The 18,187-nt window shown below is 44.1% G+C and overlaps 1 protein-coding gene across 1 annotated transcript; it reads right to left on the bottom strand.

Annotated features, from left to right (window-relative positions):
- Window positions 1-7,121: 7,121 nt before the first annotated feature.
- Window positions 7,122-16,748, bottom strand: PTMS (parathymosin). The gene is made up of 5 exons (XM_060762613.2): window positions 16,554-16,748; window positions 11,960-12,028; window positions 10,299-10,377; window positions 10,092-10,159; window positions 7,122-8,139 (listed from the first exon to the last, which is right to left on the bottom strand). Exons 1-5 carry the CDS (start codon window positions 16,602-16,604, stop codon window positions 8,089-8,091), a joined length of 318 nt encoding a protein of 105 aa, XP_060618596.1. The 5' UTR covers window positions 16,605-16,748; the 3' UTR covers window positions 7,122-8,088.
- Window positions 16,749-18,187: the final 1,439 nt, after the last annotated feature.

The following is an 18,187-nucleotide window of genomic DNA, read 5'->3' as shown; positions in this document are numbered from 1 at the left end:
GGAGAGAATGCTTTTAGAACATGGCCGTACAGTCCGAAAAACCTACAATAACCCAAAATAGACTTCCTTCTCCTTTTCCATTTGGATAACCAAGTCTCCATTTTGAAAGGATTTTGGTCAAATAGTGATTCAATCTCTACAAGTTTATATTCTTTCAATTCAGCGATCAAGTCTATAATCTGCATCCTTCATTCATGCTTTGTTATCATGCATGCTTATTTATTGCAATTAGTTGTACAAATTTAAAAAGAGAACAGAAAGCGTCCTGTTAGTAGATATAGCTGTTAGGTTTCCATTATGCATTACATACACCAGCTATATATTCAAAGGGAATATCATGCTGAGCAATCTGCTGCACAGCCTGAATCTGGAGCGACAGCCTTCTCAATGTCCCTTTTAGACATTTTAACTATGTGTCATGACCAAAATTGGTGAGTAATTGCGCATTCATGTGGTTCTGTATGCTCCCCAGATCTGTAGGTGTTCTTTGTTGTACAAATAGGTGCAATCCCAGAAATATCTGCTCAGAGTGCAGTACTGTGCTCAATTAGAACACAGATATATGGGCACAGGACTTGTTTATTGTATACCTGCAAGCCAGTTCCAACTTACAGCGACCCTAACACAAGGTTTTCATGCAAAATTTGTTCATCTTCCTCTAAAGCTGAATGAGTGTGATTTGCCCAAGAAGACCCAGTGGGTTTGTATGCTCAAACATGGATGTGAGCCCTGTAAGTCCAGTCTTCAAACCACTATATCAGGATTGCAACCCATTAAATTCATTATCTCAGAGGGGTTTGCTTAGGATTCTTTAAAGAAATTTTCAATTCAAGACAGGTTTTTAGAATCTGACCCACTGCATTTGACAACTGGATTACATATTTTAAGATTACTATATACATTAAACTAAACACGGTGCACTTCACAGTGTTTAGTTTGAAGCAGAGGTTAAGATTTAAGATTAAGGGTGCTGTATGGAATTATTCAACTAGAATTTATCAACAAACATGAGTTTCAACCCCTCCTTGGAACAAGGCAGAATTCTGACTCTCCTAAAGGAGGAGCTCCATGCAGTCATGCTGGCCACATGACCTTGGAGCGTCCACGGACAACACTGACTCGGCTTAGAAATGGAGATGAGCGCCACCCCCCAGACGGACACGACTAGAATTAATGTCAAGGGGAAATCTTTACCCTTACCTTTTAAAGGAGAAGGTTGTGAGGCCCATACTATGTAAAAGCAGCATTCCTTAACCCCTCCATGATAGACAACTATTAACCAGTGTCCAAACTTCTCTTGTTGAATAAGATATTGGAGTGTGTGGCTTCCTAACTCCAAGGGTTTCTGGATGGAATGGATCATCTAGATCCATTTCAGTCTGGTTTCAGGCCTGGTTATGGAACAGAGACTGCTTCGGTCACCTTGACTGATGACCTACAAAGATAACTGGACAAAGGGAGAATGTCCTTGTTGGTTCTACTGGACATCTTGGTGGCTTTCAGTATCATCAACCATGTATCCTTCTGTGCCTCCTTGCTGAGATGGGACTTGGAAGCACTGTTTTACAATGACTCCATTCTTTCCTGGAGGAGTGAACCCAGAAGGTGGTGCTGGGAGATGCCTGTTCAAGCCCCTGTGGGGTTCCCCAGGGCTCTGTTTTGTCGCCCATGCCCTTTAACATATGCATGAAACTGCTGGGAGAGTGTTTTGGTGTGCAGTGCCATCTTCATGCATATGACACCCAGCTCTACAATTCCTTTCCACCCAAGGCCAAGGAAACTATCCTGGTTCTAAACCATTGTCTGAAATGAGTAATGAACTGAATTGAAACAAATTGAAACTTAATCTGGATAAAACAGATGTGGTCTTAGTTAGCTGGAAAGCAAATCAGGGAATAGGGACTTGGCCTGTGCTGGACAGAGGTCCACAGTTTGGAGGTACTCCTGAGCTCGGCATTGAATCTGGAGGTCCATGTTTTGGTTGTGGCCACGGGTGCCTTTGCAGATATAAACCTTGTCCTGCAACTGTGCTTATTCCTAGAGATGCCAGATCGAGTCATGGTGGTACACGTCTTAGGGCCCTTCCACACAGCCCTATATCCCAGAATATCAAGGCAGAACATTCCACATTATCTGAGTGTCGGCTCAGATAACCCAGTTCAAAGCAGATCTTGTGGGATTTTCTGCCTTGATATTCTTGGATATAGTGCTGTGTGGAAGGGCCCCTAGTTACATCCTGTTTGAATTACTGTAATGTGCTCTATGTGAGGCTGCCTTTGAAGAGTGTTTGGAATTTTTGTCTGATCCAAATAAGCTGTGGCCAAATTGTGAACTGCGGCTGGCTACAGGGAGCAGTTGCAGCAGCTCCACTGACTGCCAGTTTGTTTCTGGGCACAATTCAAAATGCTGTTTATGACCTATAAAGTCCTATATGGCTCAGGCCCAGGCTATTTGGCAGATCTTATCTTCCTGTACAAAACTATCCAGGCTCTGAGATCATCAGGAGAGGCCTTTCTCTCAGTCCCACCACTATCGCAGCCACAATTGGTGAGAACACTCGAAAGGGCCTTCTCAGTGGCTGTCTCTCAACTCTGGAACTCTCTGCTTAGAGGCTAGAATACATTCCTGCTTTCCTTCTGGTGGCAAGGGAAAACCTTTCTATTCAGGCAGGCCTTTAAAGAATAATGTTTTTTTAAGAATGACCCAAGGGGTGCTGGGTAGTGTTTTAATATGTTTATAGTTTTTGATTGTTGAGTTTCACCATTTTTTAATGATTCCATGTTTAATTTTATTTTAACGTTTATGTGTTGAGTTGATGTGAGTTTTCTGGGCTGTATGGCCATGTTCCAGAAGCATTCTCTCCTGATGTTTTGCCCACATCTGTGGTAGGCATCCTCTGGGGTTGAGAGGTCTGTTGGAAACTAGGCAAGTGGCGTTTATATATCTGTGGAATATCCAGGGTGGGAGAAAACTCTTGTCTGTTTATATGTTGGGTCGTTGTAGGTTTTTCAGGCTGTATGGCCATGTTCTAGAAGCATTCTCTCCTGACGTTTCACCTGCATCTATGGCAGGCATCCCCAGAGGTTGTGAGGTCTGTCATAGATGCAGGCAAAACATCAGGAGTAAAAAATGCTTCTAGAACATGGCCATATAGCCCGAAAAACCTACAACCCAGTGATTTCGGCCATGAAAGCCTTCGACAATACATTGTTTATATGTTGGCTTGAAATTGTAATTTGTCCCATTTTTAGTGTTGTGAGACTCTGAATTTCATTAAAAGAAGAAAGCCAGAAATTATTATTATTAATAATAATAATAATAATAATAATAATAATGCCCCCTAGATACCTGAAACCATTGATAATAAGAAACCCTATATTTTGTCTAAACTTGGGCTGGAACCATACCATAGTATCTTACTGGAAGACCCAGAGAGACCTGCAAATACTTTCAGTGGAGGGAAGTAAGTAAGTAAAATGGTGGATACCGAGTCCATGATTAAGGAAGTTGTATTGCAAACTAGTCACATCTGGATACAAGACACACAGTTATCACGTACCACAAATAGGCATGGATTGCGTTGAATCTTTTTGAAAGGTTTTTATTTACAGTGCTAAACAATATATATATTTATATTTCTCATCCTCATAATGTCTGTGGCATAGAAAATACTGTTGATGGGTCTGCTTTAATTTACAAAGAAAACAACAACAACAACTGAAGAACCCGAAGGGAACAAGGGAGAAATCAGAATTTGGTCCCTAATTTTTAAAAAAGCAAACACTCAAAATGAAGAAACACACTGAATCATGTATTACTTTACACATTAAAAACAAGCTTTGCTTTCTGGAAGAAAAAAAGTTCACCAGATCCAGCTTGCTGCCTGTCATGTAAATTTGTACAAAATGTATTAGTCAAAAACTCTCTCAATATGTTTTTATCTAAATTGTATTGTCCTCGTTTTTTTTGTTTAGTTTTTAGCCTTTTCCCCAGCAATGGAAAGGGAGCCAGGCACAGGATGGGGAACACATCCCTACAAGATTCCCTGCCCTTCAACGCCTGTAAGTGCAGTACTGTGCTCAATTAGAACACAGATATATGGGCACAGGACTTGTTTATTGTATACCTGCAAGCCAGTTCCAACTTACAGCGACCCTAACACAAGGTTTTCATGCAAAATTTGTTCATCTTCCTCTAAAGCTGAATGAGTGTGATTTGCCCAAGAAGACCCAGTGGGTTTGTATGCTCAAACATGGATGTGAGCCCTGTAAGTCCAGTCTTCAAACCACTATATCAGGATTGCAACCCATTAAATTCATTATCTCAGAGGGGTTTGCTTAGGATTCTTTAAAGAAATTTTCAATTCAAGACAGGTTTTTAGAATCTGACCCACTGCATTTGACAACTGGATTACATATTTTAAGATTACTATATACATTAAACTAAACACGGTGCACTTCACAGTGTTTAGTTTGAAGCAGAGGTTAAGATTTAAGATTAAGGGTGCTGTATGGAATTATTCAACTAGAATTTATCAACAAACATGAGTTTCAACCCCTCCTTGGAACAAGGCAGAATTCTGACTCTCCTAAAGGAGGAGCTCCATGCAGTCATGCTGGCCACATGACCTTGGAGCGTCCACGGACAACACTGACTCGGCTTAGAAATGGAGATGAGCGCCACCCCCCAGACGGACACGACTAGAATTAATGTCAAGGGGAAATCTTTACCCTTACCTTTTAAAGGAGAAGGTTGTGAGGCCCATACTATGTAAAAGCAGCATTCCTTAACCCCTCCATGATAGACAACTATTAACCAGTGTCCAAACTTCTCTTGTTGAATAAGATATTGGAGTGTGTGGCTTCCTAACTCCAAGGGTTTCTGGATGGAATGGATCATCTAGATCCATTTCAGTCTGGTTTCAGGCCTGGTTATGGAACAGAGACTGCTTCGGTCACCTTGACTGATGACCTACAAAGATAACTGGACAAAGGGAGAATGTCCTTGTTGGTTCTACTGGACATCTTGGTGGCTTTCAGTATCATCAACCATGTATCCTTCTGTGCCTCCTTGCTGAGATGGGACTTGGAAGCACTGTTTTACAATGACTCCATTCTTTCCTGGAGGAGTGAACCCAGAAGGTGGTGCTGGGAGATGCCTGTTCAAGCCCCTGTGGGGTTCCCCAGGGCTCTGTTTTGTCGCCCATGCCCTTTAACATATGCATGAAACTGCTGGGAGAGTGTTTTGGTGTGCAGTGCCATCTTCATGCATATGACACCCAGCTCTACAATTCCTTTCCACCCAAGGCCAAGGAAACTATCCTGGTTCTAAACCATTGTCTGAAATGAGTAATGAACTGAATTGAAACAAATTGAAACTTAATCTGGATAAAACAGATGTGGTCTTAGTTAGCTGGAAAGCAAATCAGGGAATAGGGACTTGGCCTGTGCTGGACAGAGGTCCACAGTTTGGAGGTACTCCTGAGCTCGGCATTGAATCTGGAGGTCCATGTTTTGGTTGTGGCCACGGGTGCCTTTGCAGATATAAACCTTGTCCTGCAACTGTGCTTATTCCTAGAGATGCCAGATCGAGTCATGGTGGTACACGTCTTAGGGCCCTTCCACACAGCCCTATATCCCAGAATATCAAGGCAGAACATTCCACATTATCTGAGTGTCGGCTCAGATAACCCAGTTCAAAGCAGATCTTGTGGGATTTTCTGCCTTGATATTCTTGGATATAGTGCTGTGTGGAAGGGCCCCTAGTTACATCCTGTTTGAATTACTGTAATGTGCTCTATGTGAGGCTGCCTTTGAAGAGTGTTTGGAATTTTTGTCTGATCCAAATAAGCTGTGGCCAAATTGTGAACTGCGGCTGGCTACAGGGAGCAGTTGCAGCAGCTCCACTGACTGCCAGTTTGTTTCTGGGCACAATTCAAAATGCTGTTTATGACCTATAAAGTCCTATATGGCTCAGGCCCAGGCTATTTGGCAGATCTTATCTTCCTGTACAAAACTATCCAGGCTCTGAGATCATCAGGAGAGGCCTTTCTCTCAGTCCCACCACTATCGCAGCCACAATTGGTGAGAACACTCGAAAGGGCCTTCTCAGTGGCTGTCTCTCAACTCTGGAACTCTCTGCTTAGAGGCTAGAATACATTCCTGCTTTCCTTCTGGTGGCAAGGGAAAACCTTTCTATTCAGGCAGGCCTTTAAAGAATAATGTTTTTTTAAGAATGACCCAAGGGGTGCTGGGTAGTGTTTTAATATGTTTATAGTTTTTGATTGTTGAGTTTCACCATTTTTTAATGATTCCATGTTTAATTTTATTTTAACGTTTATGTGTTGAGTTGATGTGAGTTTTCTGGGCTGTATGGCCATGTTCCAGAAGCATTCTCTCCTGATGTTTTGCCCACATCTGTGGTAGGCATCCTCTGGGGTTGAGAGGTCTGTTGGAAACTAGGCAAGTGGCGTTTATATATCTGTGGAATATCCAGGGTGGGAGAAAACTCTTGTCTGTTTATATGTTGGGTCGTTGTAGGTTTTTCAGGCTGTATGGCCATGTTCTAGAAGCATTCTCTCCTGACGTTTCACCTGCATCTATGGCAGGCATCCCCAGAGGTTGTGAGGTCTGTCATAGATGCAGGCAAAACATCAGGAGTAAAAAATGCTTCTAGAACATGGCCATATAGCCCGAAAAACCTACAACCCAGTGATTTCGGCCATGAAAGCCTTCGACAATACATTGTTTATATGTTGGCTTGAAATTGTAATTTGTCCCATTTTTAGTGTTGTGAGACTCTGAATTTCATTAAAAGAAGAAAGCCAGAAATTATTATTATTAATAATAATAATAATAATAATAATAATAATGCCCCCTAGATACCTGAAACCATTGATAATAAGAAACCCTATATTTTGTCTAAACTTGGGCTGGAACCATACCATAGTATCTTACTGGAAGACCCAGAGAGACCTGCAAATACTTTCAGTGGAGGGAAGTAAGTAAGTAAAATGGTGGATACCGAGTCCATGATTAAGGAAGTTGTATTGCAAACTAGTCACATCTGGATACAAGACACACAGTTATCACGTACCACAAATAGGCATGGATTGCGTTGAATCTTTTTGAAAGGTTTTTATTTACAGTGCTAAACAATATATATATTTATATTTCTCATCCTCATAATGTCTGTGGCATAGAAAATACTGTTGATGGGTCTGCTTTAATTTACAAAGAAAACAACAACAACAACTGAAGAACCCGAAGGGAACAAGGGAGAAATCAGAATTTGGTCCCTAATTTTTAAAAAAGCAAACACTCAAAATGAAGAAACACACTGAATCATGTATTACTTTACACATTAAAAACAAGCTTTGCTTTCTGGAAGAAAAAAAGTTCACCAGATCCAGCTTGCTGCCTGTCATGTAAATTTGTACAAAATGTATTAGTCAAAAACTCTCTCAATATGTTTTTATCTAAATTGTATTGTCCTCGTTTTTTTTGTTTAGTTTTTAGCCTTTTCCCCAGCAATGGAAAGGGAGCCAGGCACAGGATGGGGAACACATCCCTACAAGATTCCCTGCCCTTCAACGCCTGTAAAATCCAGACTTGATTTAACTCCTTTCAGCACCATAAAACTTCCACATAATTGTGGAATTCTGTAAGGAGCCAAAGAAGGAAAGGGAGACGTTTGCCCAGGGCAGGGAGCATTTTGCAGCAGAGGTGTTCGGAAGCAGAGGTGTGTGAGGATTTCCATTAGGCAGCAACTGTGAAAAGGTGCCTGGGAAGAGGAAGCCACCTTCGAGGGCCTAGGGCTACAGGGAGAGGAATGCAGAAAGGGTCAGCAGCTTGGAGGTTGTGAGACAAGGGGAAGGGGAGAAAGGGAGCACTGTAACATGGAAGAGATTGTGGAGCTAGGGAAGAGCACTCTTCAGCTTTGTCTATCCTTGCCAGAAAGCACACCGAGCCCCTCCTGTTCCTCATCTGCAGCTATAACACGTAGGTGGGTGCCTGCACAGGTGGAGGAATGAAGGTGAGTGGACAGATGGGCAACGGAGAAGAGGATGTGTGTGCAGATGGGACGGTATCAAGCTGAGGCGCCATTTTCTGTTTTCTTTCTCTTTGGGTCCACTTCATCCTGAATAGGGTAAAGGCGGGCGCACTTGGTTAGCTACTCCTCAGCACAAGCAAAGGTGAACATATGCTATGTTTGTTAAAGAAAATTACAGATGTAAAGAACCCAATTTATTTCCTGAAACAAACAGATGGGCAGGAATCACATATATTTGTAAATCCGCACATTCCTTTTTGAAGTGCAGGTATTCCAAAATACAAAACAGTAAATTTATACCATCAACCAGCTTTTTCCACCCTGCAGATGGAATACGATGCAATAAGACTATTGAGAAAGGAGGAAAAACAGGTCTTGCTTTACTTTTATAAACTAAGGATGTTCGTAAAGATTTCATGGAAAGAATTTAGAATTAAATTCCAATGATTTTAGAGCTAAGGCCCTTTCTACACTGCCATATAATCCAGTTCAAAGCAGATAATCTGGATTTTATAGGGCAGTATAGAAGGGGCCTTAGTTTCTTAGAGTTCAACCAGAAAATTCAGTAAAGGCATGTCCAAATCACATTTTCTTTCACACTCCCACACACACACACTAGTCTATAGGGCATGAACACTTTGTTTCTATGTGCACTGTGTTTTCCTGCTTGGAAAATGTAATATATCTTATTTATTTATTTATTTATTTATTTACAGTACAGTGCTTATATTCTGCCCTTATCACCCCGAAGGAGAGTCAGGGCGGATCACAGAACACATATACGGCAAACAATCAATGCCGATTATGCAATGACAAGACAGATGACAGAGGTATATATAGGCTTTTTCTCATCACTCAGCATCTTTGGAGGCTGTGCTCTGTTCCGGCCACAGGGGGTGCTGTTGCTCTATCTCCTTACCAAAGAGCTTTCTTTGGCCATAAACTTCCCCTCCAAACGCTGTGCCAAAAATACCTCCCCACTTAATGCGGCTCCTATTCATCTACTCATATTGCTGTTTTTGATCAGCTAGGTTGGCAGGGAGCTGGGCTGAAAGTCAGGAGCACACTCTGACCCAGCTTCAAACTATCAATCTTTCAGTTGGCAAGATTTACCAGTTGGCAAGATTTACTATAGCTGCAGCTGATGATTAACCTGCTGTGCTAAAGCCAGCACTAATGCATGTTTTGTATTATTTTTAGTAAAGGCATTTGAATGCTTACAACAGGTCTTTTACCAGGTTTTTTAAGCGACTCCAAGCAACTAGCCTATCAGTAGTCACTACTTGGACTGCAACTCCCATCATTAGTAGGCAGCAATAAAGAGGTGTGAATAAATCTCTTTACAATTCATTTGGTCTTGTGCTTCAATTGAAACTGGCCATACTGCTTCTGGCCATACCAAAAATATAGGCAAGAGAACTCAGTAATGTTTGCTAAGCATCCAGAGTAAGGCATGGTGAAGCTTGGATGGCCAAGCAGAAGGAAATAAAGCATTATTTATTTCCTGGAAAGAAAAAAAAGAAACTGGCCATACTAAAAATATAGCCTCACATAGAAGGACTCTGTACCCAGTCAAAGCCAAAAGCTGGACAAAACAATGATCTCCACCCCTTTGCTAGGCATCATTTCACACAAGGAATCTCAGTTTCAGTTAAGAATCCTGCCATGAATCTCAGAAACTATTCAAATATTGAGCATAAGTCCATAAAGCTTTAATCTATCCAACTTACAAGTAAAGGAGTCAAGAGCTCTTTGAATATTGAACTCTGAAAGGCTTTCCTGTATTGAAGGTTTTTGATCAGAGTTGGTGGCTCTTAAAGGGTAAGACTGCATGACCCTTAGGAATCCTTCCAATTTTATAATAAATCCATAGTTCCATAATTCGAATACTAATACTACAAAATAGGTATCACTATGGTAACTCATCATACCCAGTTTGCTTATGAAAAGACAAAGGGACCTGTTGTGGTGACTACACAGTCCTCGGCAGAACAGAACCCAACCCCCTGTATGCTATTCTTAACACTGTTTTGACTCACCTCTTCCTGCTTTTTCTCTGCAGATCGTTTTATGGCATGTGAGTCTGGTTCTTGTTCATTCTCTTCATCTTGGATTTAAAATATGACAGGAGTGTGGGAGTCAGGGAAAGAGAGAGGAATGTTAAATCATAGTCATGAAGTTCAGTGATGCATTTGCTGAACAGCTGTGTGTTCAGCTCACAAGCTGCACAGGCCACTCATTCTCACCTTCTTCATCCTCATCTTCATCATCCTCTGGATTTGCATCTTCATCGTCCTCCTCTTCCTCAGCTCCATTTTCATCATCCTGCATAAGGTAAACCCAGAGGGAAATAGCATCTGCCAACCAGTATCTCAACCAATTACGCTAATAAGCAGCAGATCACAATTCCCCATAGTCTCTCCTTTGTGTTGCTTTATGAAATCCATACTATTTTCTATCCATTTTGAACCCATACCCCCACCCAGGACTGTCAGTTTTGTAGAAATATGCTAGGTGCATCGTCTGATCAGCCCTGCAAAACACCACCTTAGTATAAAACACAGAAGCCTTCCTGAGAAGACTCTTCTGACCAATACTATGCTTGCTTTGTATGGAAGGAGATACAGGCAAGTATGGGTAAGAAAGGAGCATTGGGTTAAACTGCTGAACTTGCTAACTGAAAGGTTAGTGGTTCGAATCCAGAGAGTGGGGTGAGCTTCTGCTGTTAGCCCAGCTTCTGCCAACCTAGCAGTTCGAAAACATGCAAATGTGAGTAGATCAATAGTATTATATTATATGTAATACCATATAATACCACTAATAATAACATGATATTATAATTATATGTTTTATATTACATGTAATATTACTAATAATATTACAATATAACGGTATAGTACAATATAGTAATATATAATGCTGATGTTATACTATGCTTATAATATATTGTATGTATATATATGTATATATCTTGTAAGCCACTCTGAGTCCCCTCCAGGATGAGAAGGGCAGCATATAAAAGCCATAAATAAATAAATAAATAAATAAATAAATAAAAAACCGCTTCTGCAGGAAGCTAACGGTGCTCCATACAGTCATGCTGGCCACATGATCTAGGAAGTGTCTACGGACAACACTGGCTCTTCGGCTTAGAAATGGAAATGTGCACCACCCCCCAGAATTGGACACACAAAAGGGAAACCTTTACCTTTATGGGTAAGAGGGTGATCAAGAGCTGCCCTATCTGAGCAAAAGGTCCTAGTATGTTTGTGCAGATCAGCAACTGATTTTGGTTGTCTGTTAGGCTTTAGGGAAAATCAGGGATGGCACTTTGAGCAAGAGATTTTAACCCCTTTCCCAATTTTAATATCTAAAGGATGTAGGAATAGGCCCTGCTACCTGGAAACACAAACAGCTATAGAGAGTACTGATTGGCTGGATTCCTGTGACATCATGATTGCCCTTTTCCCACCTAGCAGCTTAAATATATCAGACATCAAAGTCATTTCCCTTATGGCAATATAGGTTGAGTATCCCTTGTCCAAAATGCTTGGTACCAAAAGTGCTTTCAGATTATTATTATTTTAAGATTTTGGGATACTTTTTACACATAAAAAATACTGAGATATCACTTATTGCAACCACCCATCTGGACAATTTTGGATTTCAGAATTTTGAATGCTCAACCTTACAATAAATTATTTAAATAAACAAAACAGTGCCCACAATGTGGTTGGAAGAGTGAGGGCAGCACAAAGTGATGGAAACTTAAAACTATGGAGAGGGTGGATAGGCTCCTGTGTAAATGGCGTTAAACACATCATCCATACCTTGCACCTTTAGGTTTCATTCCCACCCTGCCTTCCTATTCCTGTCCTCCTCCTCCTTCAAGTACATGTCAAATTACCTCTACTATCTCCTTCTTCTCTTTACGGGCAGACTTTTCCTCATGTTTCTCCTTCTTTTCTTTCAGATCCTGAATAGTGGGATGAAAAACAGATTAATATACCATTGTGGGGTCTGAAAGAGGAATGAATGAAATACAAAGACAACATAACAAAACAGGTAAAGAAGAAGAGGTGACTCATAGACTTCAATTCAGGGAACAGATAGTGAGATGTAAAAACAACATGGTTAAAATGACATAAAAGGGAGCACTACTTTTACTGTAGGCTTTGTAATAGTTGTTTCTTTTTGAAACACGCACACAAAATATCACAGATGAAGAGTCTTGTCTTTTTGACATTTTGTGACAATTACAGGAATCCAGACAAAGGCATCAAAGCCTCAGTGGTGTGAAAAACTAACTAAAGACATGCTGCCATGCAGTAGCTGCGGCATGATTTCCTTTTAGCCCGAGACGGAAGCTGAGATCCCACATCATGCTGGCAGAACATAAGGCTCCACCTGTCTACTTCCAGAAGGCAGGCTGTGGAGGCTGCTTTGTCTACTGGGTGCAGCTCAATCCCTGCAGCCACTGACTGGCTGTGGCAGTCTGCCTGGGCTTGAGAGGCAGCAGTCGCCTCAATCTAAACCAAGCATGGGCAAACTTCGGCCTTCCAGGTGTTTTGGACTTCCAACTCCCACAATTCCTGATAGCCTACTGGCTGCCCATTCCTGATATAAACACACCCCTGCCTCCTATGATTGGGGAGACAGAGCTACTCCTGGAAGCCTCTTTGTTGGCAGCCAGTACGATGGGCAATACCAGCCACCTTCTTCTGCGAGGACCAGGAAAGCACCTGTATGCAGGCCTAACCCTGTTATCTCCCATTGTGTTGCTTGAGATCCAACCTGTCCTGCACCACAATCCACCTGTGGACCAACTGAGGGAAGTTGCAGACTAGATCCAAGTTTCCTCTTGGCACATATTGACAGTCCAGACAACCCTCAATTAGGTGATATGAGAGAAAAACATGTGTAAATAAGATGGCCCTTATGTACACTGCGCTGAGCAAAGTGCAGTGCTCTGACCAAATGCTGACCTCCAGGACCATTTTTGTGGCCTCACAAAAATCCAAATTAAAAAAAAAAACCTTTCCCCACCCCATGCTTTTTGCTCCCCATTTCCACCCAAGTCCCCTGAAGGTATAGAGGGCATTTTCTCAATGTTTGCAGACTAGCTATGCTCCCTAGGAGTCATTTTTTTTTTTTGCAACGCTCCCTCCCCTAATGCTCTCAAGAAAGTGGGTGTCATTTCCCACCATGTTTTGGACTCACTCTAGGCCAATCTAAGCTGAGGACAGTCCCTTTTTGAAACAAGAAGTGACAAAGGGAAAACCTAAAATGAGCCAGGAAGCCATCCTCTACAGGGCATTTGGAAGCAACACAATTGTTATAATTTTGCACGAACAGCTGCCGTGGTAGAATGTGGCCCTCCACGGCCTCCTGGTGGGGCTATTGTGGCCCCTTGCCCTCTCCCTGTTGTGTACTTATGAAAATGACAGGGGAGCTCATTTTATAAAGACTATTTAATTATTTTGTAGGAAACCCCAGTGGTGCAATGGGTTAAACCCTTGTGCTGGCAAGACTGCTGACTGAAAGGTCAGTGATTTGAATCTGATGAGCAGGGTGAGCTCCCGTCTGTCACCTAAAGCTTCTCAAGTAGGGACATGAGAGAAGCCTTGCACAGGATGGTTAACATGCGGGCATCCCCAGGGCAACATCATTGCTGATGGCCAATCCTCACACCAGAAGCAACTTGCTGTTTCTCAAGTCGCTCCTGACACACACAAAAATATTACTCTGTAAAGACTCAATACCTCATCATTTTCCACTAGAGGGCATTGTGCATTTTTTTCTGCTTTAAGCAGCTCTGAAAGCCAGCTTGCCAGGAGGGAGATTGAAACACTGGCCTAGATATCCAGCCTCATTTCACTTGGACCGTTTTCGGTGTCCCACTTGTGTTTGAATTCCCACTGGTGGTTATTCTCTGCACTGAACCTTATTCTACTCAGAGAGGAGGGTCTTCAAGGAGCAGAAACATTCATTCCTTCAGTCAGATTGCCTTCCCCAGGCTTTCCAAAGCAATGAATCATAACTGAAGTGGTTCTGGATCTTTTCAAGTCAGCCTTCAAGATCCCTTCCCCTCTTCCAGGAACTTGAGAGGAATGTGGTAGAGTGGTTCACTATGATCCTAACCCTAAAACAGCTCCCTGATCCCAGAGCAGCTCCCTCCCTCCTGGCCTTCAGAAGGAACGTTTTGAGTTTTATCCATGTCAGGAGCAACTTGAGAAACTGCAAGTTGCTTCTGATGTGAGAGAATTGGCTGTCTGGAAGGACGCTGCCCAGGAGACACCCGGATGTTTAGTTTTTACCATCTTGTGCGAGGCTTCTCTCATGTCCTGGCATGGCGAGCTGGAGATGACAGAAGGAGCTCACCTGCTCTCCCTGAATTTAAACCACTGACCTGTCAATCAGGAGTCCTGCCGGCACAAGAGTTTAACCCATTGCACCACCGAGGTTCAAAGAAAGTGGAAACCTGGCTCTGGAATCAAGCCTTTGGAGATTTATCTAAAGTGCAATAATAGCCTTGAAATATGTGTAATTGATCTTTGAATGGCCTTGGTTTTTAATTGACGATGCTGTGATTTTAATAGTGAATGCAATGTTTTATATGTTTTGATGTGCATGTAATTTTAATTTTTTAACTTAAGTGTATTCTAAGTGTTTGTTGTCCAAAGGCATTGAATAGTTGCCATATGTAAAGCCCCAATGAGTCCCCTTTGGGGTAGAGAAAGGCAGGATATAAATAGAGTAAATAAATATAAAAACTGCCCAGGATTAGCGTGGAATGCAAAACCTAAAGCAAACTCACTCATCTAAGGATGTAAGGCAGTGGTTCTCAACCTGCGGGTCCCCAGATGTTTTGGCCTTTGACTCCCAGAAATCCTAACAGCTGGTAAACTGGGTGGGATTTCTGGGAGTTAATAGGCCAAAACATCTGGGGAAACACAGGTTGAGAACCACTGACATAACGGAATTTTTTTTTTGTCTTGTCAGAACCAACTTGAGAAACTGCAAGTTGTTTCTGGTGTGAGACAATTGGTAGTCTGCAAGGACATTACCCAGAGGATGCCAGGATGTTTTGATGTTTTATCATCCTTGTGGGAGGCTTCTCTCATGTCCCCGCATGAGGAGCTGGAGCTGATAGAGGGAGCTCATCCATGCTCTCCTGGGATTCGAACCTCTGACCTGTCAGTCTTCAGTCCTGCCAGCACAGGGGTTTAACCCACTCCGCCACTGGGAGCTCCTGGAAGGGCCCTACTTATGGGTAAGGGTTTCTTTAGGGACTTCCCCTAAAACAATGCTTCCCCTAAAACAATAACTCCCAGAAATCCCAACCAGTTTACCAGCTGTTAGGATTTCCGGGAGCTGTAGGCCAAAACATCTGAGGACCTACAGCAGTGCCTGTGGGTCCCAAGATGTTTTGGTCTTCAACTCCCAAAAATCTTAAGAGCTGGTAAGCTGGCTGGGATTTCTAGGAGTTTTAGGCGAAAACACTGACCTACAGGTTGAGAACCACTGCCCTAAAAGCAAGCAGGTCTTGTCTCTGAGGACTGCACGCAGGATCTGTTTTGTGTGAGTGTGTGCACGCGGATGGGCTGGGAGTGCTTTCCGCAAGCGCGCTGTCTTTGTTTGGGTTGGTCGCTCAAACCCAGTGAAGTCAGCGCAAGGCCAAGTGTCCTGCAGCACCTGACCTTTATCCCTGTGTCCCTGGCTGCCCTGGGGAGGGTTTCAGTAATGATTTCCCTTGTTGCTCTGCAAAGAGGCGAACATTGTGCAAGAACAGAGCCCTGAAAATGGGAGGGGGAAAGAGAGAGAGAGAGAAAAGAGCTGCCTCCTCCAGCCCTGAAGGGGAGGGTCTTCAGTACTAGAGTGACCTTGCCTTTAGAGGAGGCCTGGGCCAATTTAGGCCCTCCAGGTGCTTTGGACTTCAACTCCCACCGTTCCTAACAGCCTCAGGCCCCTTCCTTTCCCCGCTTAAGCGGCTGAGGGGGAAAAAAGAAGGCGCCTGAGGCTGTTAGGAACGGTGGGAGTTGAAGTCCAAAGCACCTGGAGGGCCTAAATTGGCCCAGGCCTGCTTTAGAGGCTTCCAAGGGCGGGTAGGTCTGAGTTTCAGGTCGAAAGGGCTCGACGGAGGAGGAAGAGGCGGGTGCGCCCTTTGTGTGAGGAAAGGAGACCCGCAGGTGCCTCGCTCTCACTCCCCAACTCCCCGCCCCCGCCCTCGCGGGCCTTCGGAAGCAAACGCCGCGCGCCACTCGGGGCCCAGGGCCACTATGGCAGAGGGGAGACGGAGGGGAGAAAAAGAGGGGTGCGCGCGCAGCCACCCCTCGCGCGCTCTCTCGCTCTCTCTATGCCCGCGCGCGCCCACCCTCTTCTTCATTCCCCCCCCCCTCCCCTCTTCTCTTCATTCCCTATTCTTCTTCTTCTTCGTCGCCGCTTTCTTCGGACCGGGAGCGACCACCCCTTGTGTCCTTTTTTTTTGTCCGGCGTCTCACCTTGGCTGCCCCGAGCTCCACCGGAGCCTCTTCGGCGGGCTTCTCCGACATCCTTAGGCGGCAGAGAGGAAAGGGAGGGAGGCGAACGAGGCAGCGGCGGAGAGGATGAGAGAGAGCGCGAGAGAGAGAGTAAAAGGGAGGGAGGGAGGAAGGGGCGCGCGCTCGCTCGTTCGCTCGCGGAAAAGGGAGGGGGCGGCACCAGGCAGGCAAGCGCGCGCTCCCTTCTCGCGCACCAAGTGGGGGGCGCGCGCGCGCTCCGCAGCCGAGTTCTTCCTCCGCTTTTTCTCCCGAGGGAGGGGGGAAAGAAAAAAAAAAAAGAAAAAGAGGATTTATAGAGGAGGGCGGGGCCTGAGCCGAAGGAGGAAATGAAGGGAGAGGAGGAGGAGGAGAAGGAGGGGAGAGGCAAGGGCCACCAACTGCGCGCCTTTTAGGAGCCGCGATCAACGAGGCGGGGGGAAAAGAGGGAACCCCGTATCCGCGCCCTCAGCCCCTCTTTGCGCTTTGTCCTCTTTGTTCGCCCGCTCCTTTGTCCTTTGTCCCTCCTCCCACCCCCCTCCCGCTTCTGTCCCTTGATCCAGATTAACTCCTAGCACTTGGACAGCGTGTTTTTACGCTCTCCTCTCCCTTCACTTGCCGGAAAGCAGGCGTGGGGCGGGTTCGCGTGTGTCCCAACTGGACGACAACTGGCTGCCCAAGCACAAGGCGGTGTGGTGTATGAGTTATGTTAGCCGCCGCTTTGAGGGCCCTTCCACGCAGCCATATAATTTTCTACATAAATAAAAATGTAATGTTCCTTTGTGGGATTAACAGAACTCAAAAACCACCGAGGGAAGCGACACCAAATTTGGACACAAGACGCCCACTAACCCAAGGAATGACCATCACTCAAAAAAATTGATGTTGTCATTTGGGAGTTGTAGTTGCTGGGATTTATAGTTCACATACAATCAAAGAGCATTCTGAACTCCACCAACGAAGGAACTGAACCTGTCTTGGCATACAGAACTCCCATGACCAACAGAAAACACTAGAAGGGTTTGGTGGGCATTGACCTTGAGTTTGGGAGTTGTAGTTCACCCACATCCATAGATCACTGTGGACTCAAACAATGATGGATCTGGACCAAACTCTACACGAAGACTCAATATGCCCAAATGTGGACACTGGTGGAGTTTGGGGAAAATAGAACCTTGACATTTGGGAGTTGCAGTTGCTGGGATGTATAGTTCCCCTACAATCAGAGAGCATTCCAAACCCCACCAACGATAGAATTGGGCCAAACCTCCCACCAGAGGCAGCCCTAGGTAATTTTCAACGGTAAGCAAACAGTATTTTGGTGCCCCCCCCCCCCCCAACCAATCACTGATATATATTTTCTGTTCGTCATGGGAGTTCTGTGTGCCATATTTGGTTCAATTCCATCACTGGTGGAGTTCAGAATGCTCTTTGATTGTAGGTGAACTATATATCTCAGTAACTACAACTCGCATATGTCAAGGTCTATTTTCCCCCAAGAGCGTCTCAAGAGCGCCCCTGGGCAAAATCAACTATACTGCAAATGCTTACTTTGCGTAATGGGTTGAGCCGCCCCTGCCTCCCACACAAAACCCCCATGTGGGCCACAGCAATGCGTG

The sequence above is a fragment of the Anolis sagrei genome, chromosome 2 (assembly GCF_037176765.1).
Source record: "Anolis sagrei isolate rAnoSag1 chromosome 2, rAnoSag1.mat, whole genome shotgun sequence".
Taxonomy (NCBI): Eukaryota; Metazoa; Chordata; class Lepidosauria; order Squamata; family Dactyloidae; genus Anolis; species Anolis sagrei.
Note: the sequence above shows the minus strand (reverse complement) of the source record. Positions and strands in the feature narration are given on the sequence as shown.

Coding starts and splice junctions, on each gene's coding strand:
- PTMS (XM_060762613.2), bottom strand. CDS start 16,604: ATGTCGGAGAAGCCCGCCGAAGAGGCTCCGGTGGAGCTCGGGGCAGCC. Junction 12,029..16,553: donor TGGAGCTCGGGGCAGCCAAG/GTGAGACGCCGG, acceptor CCCACTATTCAG/GATCTGAAAGAAAAGAAGGA. Junction 8,140..10,091: donor CAGAGAAAAAGCAGGAAGAG/GTGAGTCAAAAC, acceptor TACCCTATTCAG/GATGAAGTGGACCCAAAGAG.